We start from the raw sequence: 18983 nt of genomic DNA on the forward strand, positions 1-18983 counted from the left end.
CTTTCTTTATACACGATCAAAACCTAAGCTGAAATAACTGAGATTGTGTTAAAAACATAGACGATAATTGTACTTATTTTAATACTGCATCATAGTCTGTCGCTATTTGACTATCTGCTGTTTGGCAGTCTATCACTATTAAGAGTGCTTCTTGTTACAGATCTGCATCAATAGAAGAGTTTCTTCAATAGGAACTCTATGAATCATTATTGTTCTTCAATATACTCTGACCAGCTACGCAATCTAATTTTTGGTTGAGGTTTTCACTGGGCACTCCGAAAGTCACATGAAAGTGGCTGAAAGCTGAACATGCTACACATCGCATTTCAGAATCAGAAAACCAAAATAAAGGGTGCATATTTGCAAAAATCACTTCTGCACTGTTTTATGGACCAGCCTCTTCTATAATTGAATGAAATAATTAGGCAGTGGTTAGACTCCTAGTTTCAAATTCATTACACTGAACTCTCTGATGGCAGAATTATCCCCACCAAAACCCCATCACCACCAAGTGACTCTGCATAATGCTCCCTATGTGAACTGCTTTGTCTAGAGGAACTCGAAACTGCTTGTTGCTATCTGCTGCCACCAAGTACTGCACTGTAATTCACTAGATTGAAGTTGTTTTGTAAAATGGAGTTAACTGCTGTACGTGGAATTTCAGCACAGCAGATGGTTACCAATCATTATTCTCAATTTGTTTAGTTTCAAGCGATGGGCTGGTTTGGAGGAGCAGCGAGGACGACAGGAATGGGGAGAGGAGCAAGGTTAGATGCACTGGCTTGCAATGTAAGTAGTGCTAGACGGCATAGCATTAAAAGGAGAAAGAAAAAAAGTCTCTGAATTGCAGCAAAGGAAAAAAATGTACAATATCAGGTTTTATACACATATATACATATAAGAATAGAATAAGACACTTAAAAGGGAGCATTTACTGATCAATGATTCTCTGTTCAAGTTACCTTACATTTAAAATATTGAAAATGGATTGAAAGTTTCTAAAGGTAAATTGTCTCTATTCACATTTTGTCATTATTCAAGTTTAAATCATGTCCTACTATAAGTGGTTCAGTTGTTGAACTGGAAATGGAAAAGGAACCATTTATGGACTAGTGCACATGAACAGAATTAAGCTGTAAATATCTGGGCAGGGCCATTATTGTAGTCAGAAACATCTGGGGCTAAAGCCCAGGCTAGGCCCCACTCCTTCTGTGTTCAGGTAATTGCTGAGACAATTTATAACTTACATTTCTATTAAAAATGGTTTAAAGAGAAATTTGGAGCCTGAATTCTAAAATGAAGATGGATCTGCTTTTGCTTTCATTTGTTCAGGAGGGGAAAAATATAATATCTTTTGCCATTTTTCTCCCCTCTCCTACATTTAAGAAATACAATGTTTCACCACAAGGACATAATTCCCATTTTTTCCAAATTCAGACCAAAACCATGACACATACCCTTCCAGCAACAAAAATTGGAGACCATTCACTCAGCTTACATTTGAGTTGCTCAGTGCTTTAATACTTCCCATCAAAATTATTATTTTCCCCATATTACTACTTAAAAAAAAACAAACTGACTATAAACTGTATTGATACATTCACGGCATATACACTTGTCCCTGTTATTTTGAGCTGCCTGAGACCTAGCTAGCTCTGCCTGCCACCATGATGCCACACATGATGGCCCTCCAGTGAGGGGACTTCAGGCACTATGCCCTTCAAAGGGATGTTTCCGGCTCCAGGACTTGCTTTCCCCCACTCACTTTAAAACAGCCTGATTTTTCTGGCTTTCAGAACAAGCCATAAAAGCCACCCACTTGTCAGGGTGGAAAACAAAGGTGGAACATACTGGGGTTTGGAGGATAACAATAAGGGATATGCTTGTATGATGCCACCCTTTACTGGCAGTTCGGGAAAAAGGTTACTCTCTCTCAAGCAGAAAAGCAGGGACAGTCTCTCACTACAAACAACTCTATGATCAACAAACTTGGTTATTTAATACTGACCACATATCCTAACTATATATCCAACCCTTTTCCATGACAGCTAAAGCTGAATACCCCTAACCCTGCAGAGATTAGGTTTGTAAAGGGGTTAACCATGCTGCCCTCCAGGTGTTAGACATCCCTTTTTATTGAGGTTTCTGTTTGTTGGGCAGTTTACAGCACAGCTCCAACACACAACACCGAATGAAGGAACAAGTTTGCAACCTGGGTGTATGCCAAGGTTGAAGTGACACACTAGTGACTGTCTCAGCCCCTTGGGGAAAAAGTGGATTAGATGAATCACAAAACAATGTCACCATTATTTCTGCAGCAAATTAACTATCTGTTAGCCACAGGTGATCAAGACAAAAAGTATGGCCTAGCACTTTCAGGGAAGTCCCCATCCCTACATCTCCATGAACTGTAACTACCCTTAAAGCAACAAAGATATTCTGACATTTTGAAACAATGGAAAACTTTGCATATGGCATTGCATCAATCTAAGAACATAGTAAATAAATCTTGCAAACTGTTCATAGCTTATTGTCAACCTTCCCCAACAAAACTTGGTCTAGTATCACCATAAAGAAGATACCATACACTTCCTATACCAAAAGCTTTTCAATTTTTTTTTTAATTATTTTTAAAGAACTGGTTGGAAAACTAAGTGGGAATTGAGCATAGATCTCCCAGTTATATGTCAGGTGACCTACAAAATAAACAAAACTAATCCCCTTAGCTTTTGCTGGATTCTCTTTCAATTTTTCTTTATGTTGTACAGAAACGTAGAAACTCAACAATACAGTTCAGCTTCATGGCTCAGGACTGAACATGTAGCTAAAATGCTGAATTCATGAAATTAACAAGCAGAGTCTGCCCAGAGTAACAGGCCTATCTGTTACTACAGGGAGGACTTACAGAAGTCATCAGCAGGAGACACTTTTTCTCCTATTTCAATTCAAACTGGAAAAATAAGATTTAAAAATGCTCAAGCAGAAAGTGCCCAAGTTGAACCAGTATATTTTTAGGAAAACTTGTGTACTTGGTTAATGACACTGTGAGACAAAATTTTCTTAAATATATCTTTTTACTTAACCATACTCATGTTCTTAGAACAAAATTAAACTATTGCAACACAAGTAGAATTCTCTCTGTAGGTATTAAAACTTTCTGCAGCTGGCTGTGCAGGTGAGGTCGGGCAGACGAGGCTGCTGTCGTGCCCTCTAGAGGCTGGATGTCTGGCCAAAGAGCTGTTCAGCAGCTACTGAAGTACAGAGTAAGCTACCAGAACTAGATCTGTAAGCAGTGCTTACACTTTTTTTTTTTTTTTAAGCTTATTTTATGTACTCCAAGACACTGTAAGTATTAATGCAGAAAAACAAACCTCTAAAGGATTCCTGTCAAGTATAAATACATGCATAAACACAAGATATAATTGAAAAAGGCTTTGCTTAATGAGCTCATGGGTGCTTTGGCACAGTGCATAAAATGCGGATTTGCAATTTTAAGACGATATATCAATTCTCACAGTTGGGCTTTGGAATCAAAATAAAAAATAAATTCAGTTCAGCATCAGTTCACATTCAGGTTACTCTAACATACAGCCACACCCTACAAATAACAACGATAAATTTTCTTACCACCCACCTGTGTGCTCATAAAGTGTGGATGTTTTTAAAGGCAAAAACATCTCAGGGTAAAACCAGGGTCAAATTTTGCATTGGCTGTAAGTAAAAAGCTCTAATATAGCTAGTCAATCATACACTAGTTGAAATACAGCCCACAGAGCACTTAATAGCTCAGCCCAAAAAGCATATCACCAAGTGGAATTTGGCGCACTAATGCAAATGGATGGATTTTTTTTTCTTAACTAGTACATGATTTTTATCCTTATTATCTTGCTACTGACAGCAAGTAAGTCTTATTACAGCTAACCAGGAAACGAACTTGCTTGCCTGAAATCCAGCATTGAACTACCCATGACACTTCAGAAACTGTACACTAGTAAATTATCTTACCACATAAAAAAATTCATCCTGAAAGTACTTATCCAGTAAGAAACATGGATATACAAAGTTTCACTTCTTTCAGTGCCTTTTTACCACATAATGAAGATATTAATAGCTATCCAGTCACAGCCTTTTGCTTAAAATATATACAAAATACCCCAATTTGATACTGCCTGGTATATATAGTAGAAGGAAACACCACAAGGAAAACAGTGATTTTCACCTCCAGAAGGATAATTCAAAGATAAATTAATATCATTAATGAAAACCTCGTTATTGCAACTACGCAATACTTTTGTGCCTATTCATACTTAATTTTCTTGTCAAAATCACATTATACAGCATATAATTGGTTCTGATTGGGGGTAAGGGGAGAACCAGTCGTTAAGTATAACTAAAATGACCAGTTTTCCAGTGCAGTTGTCTTCTAATTAAATCTAAGTGTGGAGCTCAGCCATTGAGATATGCTATAATGATTTGCTTGGAAGTATTTTTCCCTGTTGTTTTTTCCTCTCTGCTTACCAGAATACCACACATACAGAAAAATTCCCCACCAAACCAAACATGCTTCTGGCAGATGCCATGCCAAGGCATGTATTACTCACCATCCTTCCGCCCACATTTGGGAATGCAGCTCATCTTTTTTTTTAACTCTTCCCACTAACTGAAAGCTCAGAACTGCACCCCAATTGCTATCCCAAAAAGATAAGCTTCTTAATGACAGACTGCCATTTTATTAGCAGCAAATTAAATACAGTTGTAGTACTCAAAATTCCATCAAGCTACAGTGATTCCCCTGTTTACTGGTAGCTGTAAAGGATTACACCCAAACCCAGTTCTGCTCCAGAAGAGCTTTGAGCTAAACATCCAACAATGCCAGTACTGTACCCACAAGCAAATATCCAGAGAGTCTGGCACCCCAGGAGCATATTAAGTGATCACAAGTTTTTCCTCAGTTTATGGTTAGTCTTTTCTATAAGATCAGTCTTAGAGAAGAAATAACTTTTCATATCAAAGTCTCTTATCTTTACAATGAAAGACTGCAGGTCACCTGGTAGAGGACACAACAGATATTAAAGTGATTATAGAATTATAGATAGAATTACACGTGTGTTGGTAGAGATGTCAGTAAGACCATGCAGAATGGCACTTTTCTGTGTTTCAGAAGTGAGGTATTTCTACGTTTACTATATTTCAAATACAAAAGAGTTTCACAGTGACAGGGTAAGACACAGGCTGGGAACCAGAGCCAGGGAGAAGTGAAGAGAGGGGCTGGGGGACATGGGTAGGTATAGAGAGGGGGCATGGAACAGCTTTGAAAAGCCAGTAAGGAGAGTTTCTATTTCTCTGCAATGGATTTATATCAGCCAAGCTTAAATAATGCTATTGCAAATTAAGGCCCAGGGGAATTTGGACTGTACAAGCAAGCTTTTGTTCACCAAACCCCAAAAGGTATGTGGGAGATTTGGGGGTTTGTTTCCATTTAAATGGCATACGTATTTCTAAACCATAAGTTAAACTATTTTGCTCTGTCTATTGTACAGCCTTGTTGATCCAGTACCTGTTAGGAAAAATATTTTTTTAGCTAATATAGTGACACTCTTTAAATTAACAATTATCTATTACTGTAGTTAGCACTCTCATTTACTTCCCTTCAGAACTTTTGAACAGGGAAGAAAGCAACAAATCTAATGTACAAACAAATGTGTAACAAATCTTCACTGGGGGAGGAAAAAATAAAGAGATGGAGGAGTGGAGGGAAGAAACGGAAAGAAAGAAGAACAGGGGTAGAAGTCATTTAAAGGAATGCATGCTTTCCGGTGTAAACACAGAAGCCAATTAGCAAGTTGCAGTTTTAAAACATACTCTGTTATGAGAAAGCAAAATAGAAATCTGTACTGGAAAAAAAATAAATCTTCTAGAGACTTTAAAGCAGGCGGAAAAAACACAAGCACATACAGACGCCTCTACTCCCCCTTCCCCGCACACATGCACAGATACAAAATTGGGTTAGTCCTCTGTAAATAGGATTAGCTCCTGTAAATATATCTCAGGATTTTAGGTGTACTTTTTCACACTGTAAAATTTCTATACAAAACCAGTTTAATCTAACTCCCTCTGATTATTATTAGAAACTCATTATTTGAGGACATCTATCTTTACAGTAACTATGGACCATTGAGGAGCACAATGCCCATGATTGTTTAAAAAAGCCGGGGGGGGGGGGGGGGGGAAGGAAAAATAGGATCAGGAAGAGGGAGAAGGTAACTAAGGGAGATTTTGCATTAGAACAGCATCATTTACTCTGCATTTTGCTCCTTGGAATATTTACACAGTAACAAACTGAGTTTAAAGTTTCTTTCATCCAAAATCACAATTAGTCATTTGTTATACCTTTACATAACACATGTAGTTTTTGTCCTGATGAATTTAAAATGTGCTCTTACAACCACCAGGAAAAATCAAAAGCTCTATGTACTCTATCACGGAGCATTAATTCCTCAAGAGGGAGATTGTAACATTTAAGAAGTACAAATAAAGCTAATGCCTACCATTTTCTGAGGAAATTCCTTATAAGACACATCACCTGGCTTCTAAGATTTGATGCACACCTGCATATCCAAAGTCCATACAAACTGAAGGGACTGAGCACGTCTGATAACTGAGCACCCAAAAGTGGAAGCCTGAATTGCACTTGCAGAGATGCAATACTACTTGTGATGTTATCTCAGCCACTCAGAGCCTTCAAGCTTAAACTGTAGCTGTTGTAGCAGCTCTGAAACAGAAAGGCACAGTAACTTTAGCCAAAACCGACTTGCCTGTCATGAATGAAAGCAACGACTTCTACTATCTCTAAACAGCTGACATCTTAGGGGGGTGGTGAAAGTAGTGTGCTTGCTAATTACTCAATAACAAAGCATCTTTCCTTAATTAGTCGTGGAAATTATTACTCCAAATGAATACTAGTGTCAGTTTGCTTGTTATTCTGTACCATATGTATAATCTGCTCACTGATGGAAGAAATATCACATTATAACTGTTTGAATATTTCTAACTAGTGAAAACTTTAAAAATGTCATTCATTAAGGCCCTTGTTATTCAATTTCTGTAAGCACATCCTAAAACATATTTTAACTATAGCTAGCCTTAAAAAAATAATTTAAAAAAAACAAGCTTGAAATAAAGACTTCTTAAACTTAACTGTGTCTCAACAAAGATATTCCCTGCATATTAAGGTGTGCCTCTGATATGACCATGACAGTGACGGATGCTAGGGGCCAAATAACAAGAAGTGCTTCATACCCCTCATTACGTAGGATTTACCAACTTTCAGCTTCAGATCTCTACAAATGCTAACATTAATCTGAATAATAAATTAAATTTCTCTATGGGACTACGATGGTATCAGCTAAATTGATGTTAACTCTAAAGTTTTTTAACTGAAAGTGGAAAAATATACCAGTGTTGTAGCATAAAGGATGCCTACACATGTGTATGAAATGAAATGAAATGAAATGAATGAAAGTCAAACAAAAAAATTAAAATCAATGATTAAAAAAGCTTAATTGCTGCATGAACAGTTTCTAAAATATATTTGGTTTAGCTTTTATCGATGGCAAAGTGTAAGAAAGAATTATTAGAAATTCTATAAAGAAATGAAGAATTATTGTCATAGATAAGTAGTTAATACAAAGCTGCATATCTAACAGAAGTAAACACAAAACCACTTAATTTTGTAAATTAAATGTTCAGCTGAAGAATTAGCAAATTTACAGTCTCCTTCCATATAAAAAAATCTGAGCCTTGCTAGTTTAAATCTAGCAACTTTCTGACTGAATGGGGATATCCAGCTCACAAATTATCACAAGTCACTTAAAGTTTGTTATTTTTCATAAATTAAAAAAAAACAAACAACTCAAAGCCTCAAAACCTATTTAAAATTTGAATTTCTTTAATCACATAGATGATTTATCAATTAAGTTCAAAGATCTTCATCAAACTCCACATGCATTTTAAATAACTTTATATAGTGCAAGAAAGGATTTATAAAATCATATTGTCCAAGCTGAATTGTCTAACATCAAAATTGCACTATTTTTTTAGAGCTTCAAGAGGAAACAGATTATATTCATATACCAAGATATATATTCATATACCATATATATTTCTACAATACTGCATATAGTGATGCGTTTCACAAATGCCAACAACAAGGGACTGAAAATAGGATCAATTCTTTTCCTTCTCAGAAACAATCTTGTAAGCATCTGAGTTCCCAAAGACATAAAAGAATAGTTACTTTTCTGAGATCTTTTGATATCTCTCTTCATGGTGGAGCTATCCATGAGTGATAGGAAATATCTCTTTTGAAAGTAAATGGTGCACCTTCAAGTGTGCTCAGATACATCTTTGCTGTTCCTTTGTATGTTTCTCAAGTTTTACTTGAAAAGGATGCTTGATTTTTTTTTTAAATTTGGTTTAGGTATCACAATGGGATACCTTATATCAGTCAGTGCTTGCAAACCTTATTCTTCCAGCATAGAATCTAGCTGTTTCTTTCTCTGTGTCAACACAGGAGGCTGAAGTAATCAGATAGGTCTAAAGAAGACAGAGGACTTTAACCTCCACTTTCTCAGAATCTGTGATGAGTAAGTTCATGCTTTCAACATGACCACACGGAGCTGCAAGGTACATAAATAGCTGCTTTTCATCTAAAAGCACCGCTATCACAGAAGTCTGTATAGCAAGGCTATTAATTCATAATATTTTGAATGTCAATATTGATACTATTGCCAGGGATTAGTAATTTCTGCATATATCTTTACTATTGCCACCCATTCTCTCCCTCGGCTGTCACTCAATAATACAAAGTAATTGTGCCTCTTCCTCTCACCATGTCTCCAGAAGAAACATATACACAGTAACATCTGTTGTACTGTCTAGGAATGTCTTTGCAGCATATAGTACTCATAGTTTTATTAAGCGATAATTCAAGCTCACTGTATAAATGCTTTTTTATTAATGACTTGCTTGTATGTCAGAATGGAGGAGACAGAAGGGGGAAAACCTCTCAGAGGAAAATAGAGATGTTATCTCCAATATATTAAAAGGCAAACAGCAGTTGTTCTAAAACAGACAGAAAAAAAAAAAACAAACCAAAAAAAAAAACAAACACCACACCAAAACCAGCAAACAAACCTTGAATGAGAGTATGAAGATACACTGCTGCTTGCAAACCCTTATAACCCACCAGATCCAACCCCTTCTCCCATCCCCTCTCAATATTTATTTTCGAATTCCATTCAAATTAGCAGGAGTTATGCAAACATGCATTGTGTCCCTCAAGTATTTTATCACACTGAAGACAAGAAACAAAAAGCTTAATTATGACCCATACCAGAGAGTCATTCATTCAGACCCTGCTTAATTAGATGTGAGACAGCTATCTAAGATCATGAAGTTTGGCTATAGTATGCTCTTACTGCAAGAGTATTAATGCAAATAAGATACAGATTACTGAAACCAATTTATCATCACCAATCTATAACCAGCTTGACACACGCACACATTCAAAAATATCACACAAAATAAATTGTGGCATACATCTTCATGCACTAAGCAAGTGCTATACAGAAAATTAACCATATGCTTTAACAAAGAGTACATGACACATTAAAAGTAGAATATGAAAGGGTTAAAAGAAATAACAAAAAGTCCAAGCACTACATGATTTCAAGGAACCTGGAGCAAAAATGGACTTGCATCATCAAAGTTTGCTATTGCATCAAAATGATTTCAGCATTTTTGTCCACATCATTCTCAGGATACTTGAAATTTAACAATATATTAGCAGTAGCTGTACTGTACTTTTAAAAGAACTGAGAAAATAGTTTCTCTGTAGCAGTTAAATAATATGACTGGTAATTGCTACTTCAGTGTTTCATGGCACATCAGACTACATACTTAATGGGCTATTATAAAAATAATAAAAAAAATCATGCAGTGACATGACAGTCATCTGTAGTTGTATTACTTTTAATTATAGCTGAGACACATGAAACTTTCTTCATATAGAGAAAAACTGTTTAAAGAACAAAGTTTTACTCCATTATTTAAATATAATAACATGACTGTTCTTTCTATTGTACAAATACAATAGCCATTGTAAGAAGAAGTGTTGCTTATATGATTAAACAGATAGTTCAGTATTATGATATGTTTGACAGGTACCATTAATAGCACTATAGGAACAGACATACAATATTGTTACCACCATACTGTGTGTGCCGATATCTCATGGCAATACAACTCAGCAAATGGGAAGCACAGGCTCTGCATTTTCATCCCTGCAGACAATCTCGCATGCTCTTAATGAGGGTGCTTTCTGTAGATTATACTTTCTAGCATTTTTCCCATTCTCAGACTGACTTGTGAAAGCCCAATCTCTTACCTCAGTTCCTCAAGACTTTGGTAACCAAGATTGACCAACTATTTCTCTTTCCGTTTTACCCTCACTTGTTACACAGCAAGACCAACATCAACAGGTATTCAGAAGCAATAGCAGTGAAGTCCACTTGTATTTAGTATGTTATTGCAAATACAAGTTATTTTCTAAGAAACTTAATACATATACACTCATTTTCCTTAACATGCTGATCAGGGGGGTGGCAGGTATGATTATTAAAGTACTGAAAGCCTTAGATTTCCTTTGACCTCCATTACAGTCTAGGACTCTGTGCTACTTGAAGGATAAGATTGTATTTGTCAAACCTATGGTAACATATTGCAAGTGGATTTTCTTGGTTCTTCTGATTAGCTATCATCCTATAAAGGAATAGCTTCACTAAGGGAAATGCATATGTTGTTTTCAGATTCAGGTATATATTTTTTTTTCTTTTTTCTCCCCCTTGCCTCCCCCCCCCCTTTTTTTTTAAGAAAAAACAAAATTTGAATGATCTTCAGGAATTTTCTTTATGCTCACATTTCTCACACACTCTATAAAAATATCATTGACACAGGGTGAAAAGGTCGCGTGCCTCACAGAAATGGAGGCAAGTACTCCAGTAAGGTTTTTCACCTGGAAGATAATCACTGTAAACTAATTCTGTGTATTGAAATTTTATTGTTATTACAGCAACAATCACAAGCAAAAAAAAAAAAAGCACACACACACAAAAAGAAAAAAAGCAACAACCGAACGTAAAAAAACCCTCAGGCCTTTTCCCAGCCAAGAGTTCCCTGAAGTGATCTTTCCTGTAAGGAAGATAAGTTTTCACTTAGAGGATAGCATCTCTAGCAGCAAGAGTTTAATACTCAGCAACAATATCAGGGATATGCAATCCTGAATTTACAGCTCTTCAAATTACTTTTATAGCTATACCATTCATTTTGGATCAGGTGCTTATCTAAAATTCCATATATTTTGGTAGCCATAATACCTGATTTAAAATAGCTTCCAATAAGCCAAAGAATGGTACTAAACAAACAAACAAACAAAAAAAACAACAAAAAAAAACCAAAACCCTACAAAACAAACAAGCAAACAAAATGCCACAGTGGGCCAGATACTGGGAGCTATAAGTTACTATAGCTCTTTAAAGCTAAACTATTTTATACCAGCTAAGGATTGGGACCAACATGCACAATTCCACTTCAAAGTTGATTTTTTTTCCACCTGCATAATGCTTTGCCTTTCATTTGCTCTGTTAAGAACACATGAGAATTACTAATTAGTTTATCCCAAATTCTTTTAAGAGTTACTTTTATCCCTTTTCTTATCAATGACTCAGGAGGAAAAAAGTGCTGATTGACCAATTAATCAAGCTTTATTGACATACAATTTTCCTCAATACTTCAGAAATGTCTGCAGAAGAATTTCTTCCAATCACAAGATCAATGAATCAATGTAAAACCCCAGTAATTAAATTTATCAACTTGGTATCAATACATCTGGCACTTTATGAAAGTATTACGTGAAGTTTGTTCTCTTAAGGGATATATTGATTGAGGGCAAAGAGCCAAATATTTCTATTATTAGATCTGGGAATGGTAGATCAAAACTCAGTCTGCTACAAACAACATACAAATGCTTCATATACACAGATCTCATGCTGATTCTGTACCATTAAACCCACTCCTAACAAGCAGATAAGCCTATTAATTGATGATTAAGACTACAGGAAGATCAGTCATTACATTCAATGCTTCTTGTTTACGTTCATTGAACAAATGTATTGACAGGAACTATACAGTCATTTTCCTCTAGGAAATACATTTTAAAAAGGATGAGAACCACTAAACAAAAGCAGATTACAAACCTTCTTCTTGAAATATAGATTTAATTAATTAATTAAATTTTGAAACTAAAGCTTTGCCCTCTGAAAGAGATTATCAAATCTTTCTCCATCATATACTGTAGTTATTAATTGAAAGGTGAACAATAAAGCCTACAGATGACACAGCTGATAAGAGCCATATTAAAAACCAAAACAAGGAAATCAAAATACCATCCAAGTGCTTCACAGTTTAATTTTTAAAGAGCTAGTACACAAACTATTCTGGAATATATTTTAGCTGCTTTCCCTTACTACATATGCTTAAACAAGTAAGGCACAAAAGTTCATGAAGTACAGTTTTATCAGTTATAAGCAAAAGAGTAATATATCAGGGAAAAAAAACAAAACAAAACAAAACAACAAACCCAGCCCCTAAGAATTTTTGGTTCTGCTTAAATAAAAATGTCCTAGAGAACAGCTAAAGACATAAGATAGTCATTTGTTCCCCATGAGCTGTATGATGAAGATACCAATAACAATACAATCTTCATATCTTTAAAATATTGCTAGAATAAGAGAAGCAGACATCCCTGTGCTTTCACAGATGTTGCAATAAATAAAAACGATCTGATCATGCACTGAAGGTATCTTATTATGAAGCGGGAGAAAAAAAAAACAACAAAAAACCCAAACCCACCAATTCGTGTAGGAGTCACATCCTGTTACAAAAATCAAACAACAATGAGCCTTTATGACCATGCTATGATTCCTTCATTTCAAACATGATTAATTAGCAAGTATAACACTCACCAAAACTCCCACCACGCTGCTGTTGCCTATTTGCAAATGGGTCTCTATCAAGTATCCATAAGCAGTATTAGTCTCATTTATGACACTGAAGAAAGCATTCTGCTTTAAGGAAGATTTCATTCATACCTTAGCCAAAAAGAAGAGAAAACAAAAGAGAAACCCAACGACAAACAAACACCAAAGCCCTCCTTAATCAAAAGGATTCCTTGATAATCCAAACACAAACTTCATGCAAAATTACAAACTTTTTAGAAAAGTTGCTAAACATTTCAAAGGGTTGAAAATAAGTAGAGGTAAAAGATCAGTTTAGATTTTGTTTTGGTCTTAGTCGGGTTTTTTTGTTTTGGTTGTCTTTGTTTTTTTTTCTTGAAACCTCAACTTTATACTCAGTTTTATATGTACTGAGAATGGAAGGGTGTTTCATATGTCAAAAATGAAAACAAAAAGAGGATGAGAAGGGAAAGACACACTTAACAGGACTCTTGACATGTTTTAAGCTGTGCAAAAGATACCTTCAAATGTACCTTACTTGCAATAAACATTACTTTAGCAGTAAAAGAAACTTTGCTTCACAGGGAGAAGAGGTGGAAATTAAGATTACAAATACAGAAAAAGAAACAAGACTGAGACAAGAAAAAAAAATACTGAAAATGCCTTCTCAAGCTGAACTCTATAAATATCAACACAAAAATATCGGAAAAAGGTTCCATTTGGAATCAACAGATGTATTCCTAAGCAAGAAAATATCCCCGATGGAATAATACACAAGCATACAGAGAAGATCTTTAGAAGTATGAAAACATATACATGTGTGGTAAAGCTAAAGTTTCATCATGAAAATAAAGATTAGGCAGAAGATCCGATACCTCCTTGGTTTACCAGCTCTGTATCACAGATACTTGATGATTTCGTCACGCCCAGAACAGAGTCATTTTTAAGTGCAAATCGGTCCTATTCTCCAGCTTTTTCAATTTTATAAATTTGGGATCAAAAACATCAAAGCAGCTTCCACTTCGGACCTAACTTTTAGAGGATCAATGTGACAAGTCACTGCTTGATAGATGTTTCTCTTGATAAACGACTTGTTCAAAAGAGACATTGTAGCTTTCATTTCCTGACCACAACACACTTTTAATTTGCAACAGCAGAGCTGCTCGAGTGTGACTAGTTCCCACTTTCCAGCCTTTCAGGATTGTGGCACTGTCAGGCCACATACACAGGCAAAACAAAAACTCAGAAAGAGATGCATTCGCAACAAGAATTGCAGCGAAACTTTTCCTCAGACAGGAACCTGATTGCATTTGATTTCTCCTAACAGTGGGCAACACTAGGATTCTAAACCCCCCTCCCAACCACCTCCAATCCCTAACATTTTCAGGAAGAAGGGTAAGAGAGAAGAAATCATATTTGGAAATATATACTTAAGTGCCATAGACTATATATAGCTGCCTAATAGTATCATGTTTATTATACATATATATATTACTGCTACTGTAATTATTATTATTATCTGGGAATCGCATTTAACAGTCCAAACCATCCACACCATCCAATTTCAGCTCTCGGCATACTGTCCGATTCCCGATTTAAAATTTATAAATGTAATATCCTCCTCATCACAAGCAGCAGTCCAATCTGCTCTGAATATATATTACAGCTTTAACATCACAGAGGGAAATCTCCCATCTGGCAATCACATTTGCTCCAACAGCTCTAGGAAAGAAAAAAAAAAAAAGAAAAAAAAAAGGAAAAAAAAAATGTTCCGCTCTCACTCGCTCGCTCTCCTCCTTAAAACATTTCTCAGGGCAAATTATGTGCATCTAAAATAAACAGTCGCCTTATTGATCGCTTCAAAGTCAACAAGTTCTAAATGCAAAATGTAATCAGATCGTTCTCATCATATAGCACCCAGGATATGTTTAGCAATATAGTCACCTACAGCACCAGAATAGGAGTGTACATTGTGCAACTGCTCTCTCAATTTCTTTCTTGCATTCAGATATGTTATTACGAGAGATCATCAGCCACACACACCAGACCTCCCCCTTATCCCAAACACACACAAACACACACACACAAACATGGTCCCTCTCTCTCCTAAGGTTGCTCTCCATCCTTATTTGTTGCTACCACATGCAATTAAAAGTGAACATACCCCCTTTTTGGTTGCACAAAACAGACTAATGGTCACTTCTGTTATTAGTTCCTTGGCCTTAATTGCATACCTAGAGGTGCATCTACTGCACCACAAGGAGATCTATCGAAATTCCCCATGCTCCATTTTATCTGACTTTTTTTGGAGGAGGGGGTGGTGTGGGGGGCTGGAGAGTGACTGCTAAAATGAAGCCACTTTCAGCACCTGATTATTTCTTTCTGTTACACATTGAGAACAGAGCAGTAGGAACCAGACACTTGTAAACTGAGCATAAAACTTTACTTATTAAACAGTAGTAAACATTCGGCCACAACAGCAATTTTGTTTGTTTACATGCAAAACATTCCCTCACCCATCAGTTAAAACCTCTAGCAGATTATTACGCTGAAAGTACGAGAGGGAAAAGCAGCTGGAGTTGAAACAAATACTTAAAAATTATTATTTTGCAAAAGGAAAAGATGCATTTTAGGCATGTATGTACGAGTACATTGATATGTAGATGTATATATTCATTGCTACGCATTTTCGCTTTCTCCAGTCACCGTGTTTTACTAATTTACATACCATTGGAGTTCAGTGGTGTATATAGTGCACAGCTAGTAACATGCAACTTTAGGTTTCACAACTGAGATCAATACAATGGACATAACTAATGCTACAACTGAAGCAGAAATGATAAACAAATGATAGCAAGAGAAAAAAAATGCTTATATATAGACAAGTGAAAATATACTATTAAACATTAGATATTTATTACAAAATATTTGCATGCAGAGTCGTCGGTGCATTATCATGCTATTTAAATTTGTCTTTGCTATTTAGATGCAAAGGAAGTAGATCCCAAAACGGACATACCATAAACACTGGTGCTACTGATCATTTCTTGCTGGCAGCACAAAAAGCTGAATTGGATTTTTCACAAGCAGGAATTCCAAAGGTTGCTTTTCATTAAAGCCACTTTTCCTCTCAGCTATCAAATGTCACTGCCTTGAAACGTGGGCCCTTTCGTCAGGTATTCATTTAACCTACATGCATATAATTAAGTGGGAAAGCAACATCAACAAAAAGGGGATCTCAGATCACAAGAGAAGAAAGAAAGGGGGAAAAAAAAAAAAAAAAGCACATGACCAGGAATGCAAGTCCATGTCAATTTCACTCACTCCCATTGAAACTAACAAGAGCTCCAGGGAGGATAGTAATAGGATCAGTGGATTGTATATACCATTAAATTATACATCTTTCTCTCCCTTCCGAGCCAACAATACGCCCACCACGCTGTACCCCCTCCAAGATGATGGGCTTACATTTTACTGCAACAGCTTTTCTGACATATCTGTGCCCCCCCCCCCCCCCCCCCCGCCAAGGCACGGCAATTTAAACCTAACTTTTGTTTTGCGAGATTCTTATTTGCACTTATTTGCTCAGAAGTTAGTTTCCTCAAAGTCCAGCCCCGCGTTACCTGCAGTTTATTATTTTCAATGCAACTTAAAAATAAATCCAATTAGAAGGAGGAGGAGGTGGGGAGGGAGCTGGCAATCGCGAACTCTTAATCTGCCTACTATTGTTGGCAATGATCAAGGAGGAAAAACCATGCACTGCGATTGTATATCTGTACTTTCCAGACTACGATTAGGAAAGCAGACCGGAGTGTTTAGTATCAGAAAACGACCGCGAATTAGGCAAAATATTTAGGGCACGAGCAGGTGATAAAAATAAATAAATAAAATTACGCAGCTGCCTCAGAGAGGTTTACAATTTAATAAAATTTAAAACGATGGTGGGAAGACTTGGGGGGGGGGGGGAGGAAAAAAAAAAAGGAAAAGATCCTCTTACCTGGAGATTTGGTACAAGAACCCGATAGGTTAGAGTAGCATCGATCCGATGTGTTTGCTGATGAATGGGGACTCGGGTTAAGTGAAGGTGCCTATGATTTGAAATCATTCCAAGTTTTTGAAGGGAAGACTGACTGCAGCCTCTGCCATGTTGGAATTTCAAACCCAAAACAGCTGCTTTGCAAGGAGCCAGCATGCCAGCAGCTGGACGCCTGCGCAGAGCGCCGCCGAGCCAAATTCAAATCACTTTCACGCGAAGAGCCAAAGATCAGTTTTCAAAGGGGGAGCGTCGCTGGGGGCGGGGGCGTTCCGCGGCCCTGCGCGCCAGGGCCGCAGCTTCCCGCGGGGGGCGGCGGGGCGCCCACGCCGCGGTCGCGCTCCGGCTCCCCGGGGCGTCGGGACGGGGACAGCGGGCAGCGCGCTGCCTTCGCGGCGGCGCTCCGCGGCGGGGCTCCCCTCGGGCGCGGCGGCGCTCCGCGGACCGGAGAGGCGGGGGAGGGCCGGGGCCTAGCGGCGGCCCGAGGCCGCGGGGCAGGCGGGCAGAGAGCCGGCGGCGGAGGTTCCCCCGGCCGCGGTCGTCTCTGCTCCGCCGCGGCCACCCCGTGCCTCCCTGCCTGGGGCAGCGGGGCGCCCCGGCTCGGCCAGCGGCGGCCTGCGCGGCTGCCCTTGCCGGCCGGCTTCTGCGCCGCGTCCTCGGGCGGCCGTTGTCGGGGCTCACTGGCCGCCACCGCCTCCCGCCTGAGGAAAATGGCCGGGTGGAAGTGCCCCGCGCGCCGGCGGACTCGTCCCGGCCCGGGCGGCGGCCGGCGCCGCGCAGACGTGCCCCGTCCCCGCGGTGCTCCCGGGGAGCCCCAGCCGCTGCCCGCCGGAGTCCGGCCGCTAGTAGCCGCGGCGAGGCATTCCCGGTAGCCGGCAATGGCTGAGGGGGCCCCGGCAGCCACACCTCCCTCTGCCCGCACTTCCCCAGCCCCTGCTCGGCGGGGGATGGCAGGGAGCCAGCTACCCCGGCCCACAGCTGCGGGGGACTCCCCTTGCATAAGAGGGATTCCCCGAGGGGCTGTTAGACGGGCTTTACAGGCTCTTTATGCCGGCAGGGAAGGCATAAAGTGGCCACACAACACAAACTGGGCCCTCCTTCTCATACACCGGTTACGCTGTCTCTCGCAAACGGGTCTTTCTCCGGCGTGGCCGACCCGCCGTGCCCGGTGCTGCCGGGCACCCTGTGCCCTCCACGCCATTCCTGCGCCCACCCCCTTGTTAATGCAGCTGCGGGAAGGGCAGCGAGGGCTTCCCACCGGACAGATCTACGTTCTTGGTTTTACACCTGATGGGACTATCAGAGCATTTTTACCTTCTCTAACGGTGAAGAAGCCACGCTGTCCGGATGCTGTTCCTGGGCTCTGGCTTAGGGTCCTTCTGGAACGCTTTTACTTCCTCTCTTCCTGGTCCTGCTGAGGAGTTCAGGATGGCTTGGGAGGGTTGTTTATGCGTCCTGGATGTAGACGGGATGTATTAAATTTTCTTAGTAAAAAAAAGAAAGATGCAGCGTGAGTATGGGCTCTGGAGAAGGCAGAGGAGACCAGTCCCAGGAGATTAGCATCTGGAGGAGTGGGAATAGGCTGTTTTCCTGGCTGTTTTCCTTTCCAGTAGCATAGTAGGCCTAAATAAAGCTCACAAGTAGTTGCCAGCAGAAGCTGCTGTAAACTGTCAGCCAGTCCCTATCCTATCGTTTAACAGAAAAAGAGGACCAACAGGCCTGTCTGGTTAATGTGGCCCATGAAGTGATTCAGTTAACCCAAAATTCTTTTCACCAGCTGAAGAATGTTTTGGAAGGCCAGAGCCCCCCCAGGTGACAAAGTTGTGCCTAGAGAATGGAAATAAAAGGACAGAGCAAAACAGCTGGACAAACTTCTG

General features: G+C 38.9%; 1 protein-coding gene across 5 annotated transcripts in view; it reads right to left on the minus strand.

The window, feature by feature from the left end:
• FIGN (fidgetin, microtubule severing factor) overlaps positions 1 to 17424 on the minus strand; it is a 102057-nt gene extending 84633 nt beyond the window's left edge. For 2 of the 5 annotated variants that reach the window (XR_009743131.1, XM_061452057.1), the window contains exons 1-2: positions 17071 to 17424; positions 16093 to 16262 (exon numbers count right to left, since the gene is read on the minus strand). Coding sequence is in view for 1 of the 5 variants with exons in the window: in XM_061452057.1 (XP_061308041.1) it covers positions 16093 to 16117 (25 nt within the window). In the remaining 4 variants the exon portion in view is untranslated. Of the gene's footprint in view, positions 1 to 6548; positions 6773 to 12685; positions 13168 to 16092; positions 16263 to 17070 lie in introns of those variants that run through there. The other 3 variants (XM_061452065.1, XR_009743132.1, XM_061452071.1) reach the window with 3 other exon arrangements.
• Positions 17425 to 18983: the final 1559 nt, after the last annotated feature.

The sequence above is a fragment of the Pezoporus flaviventris genome, unplaced genomic scaffold (genome assembly GCF_033815535.1).
Source record: "Pezoporus flaviventris isolate CSIRO_AGI_PZ_B2104156 unplaced genomic scaffold, CSIRO_AGI_Pfla_v1 ptg000001l, whole genome shotgun sequence".
Classification (NCBI taxonomy): domain Eukaryota; kingdom Metazoa; phylum Chordata; class Aves; order Psittaciformes; family Psittacidae; genus Pezoporus; species Pezoporus flaviventris.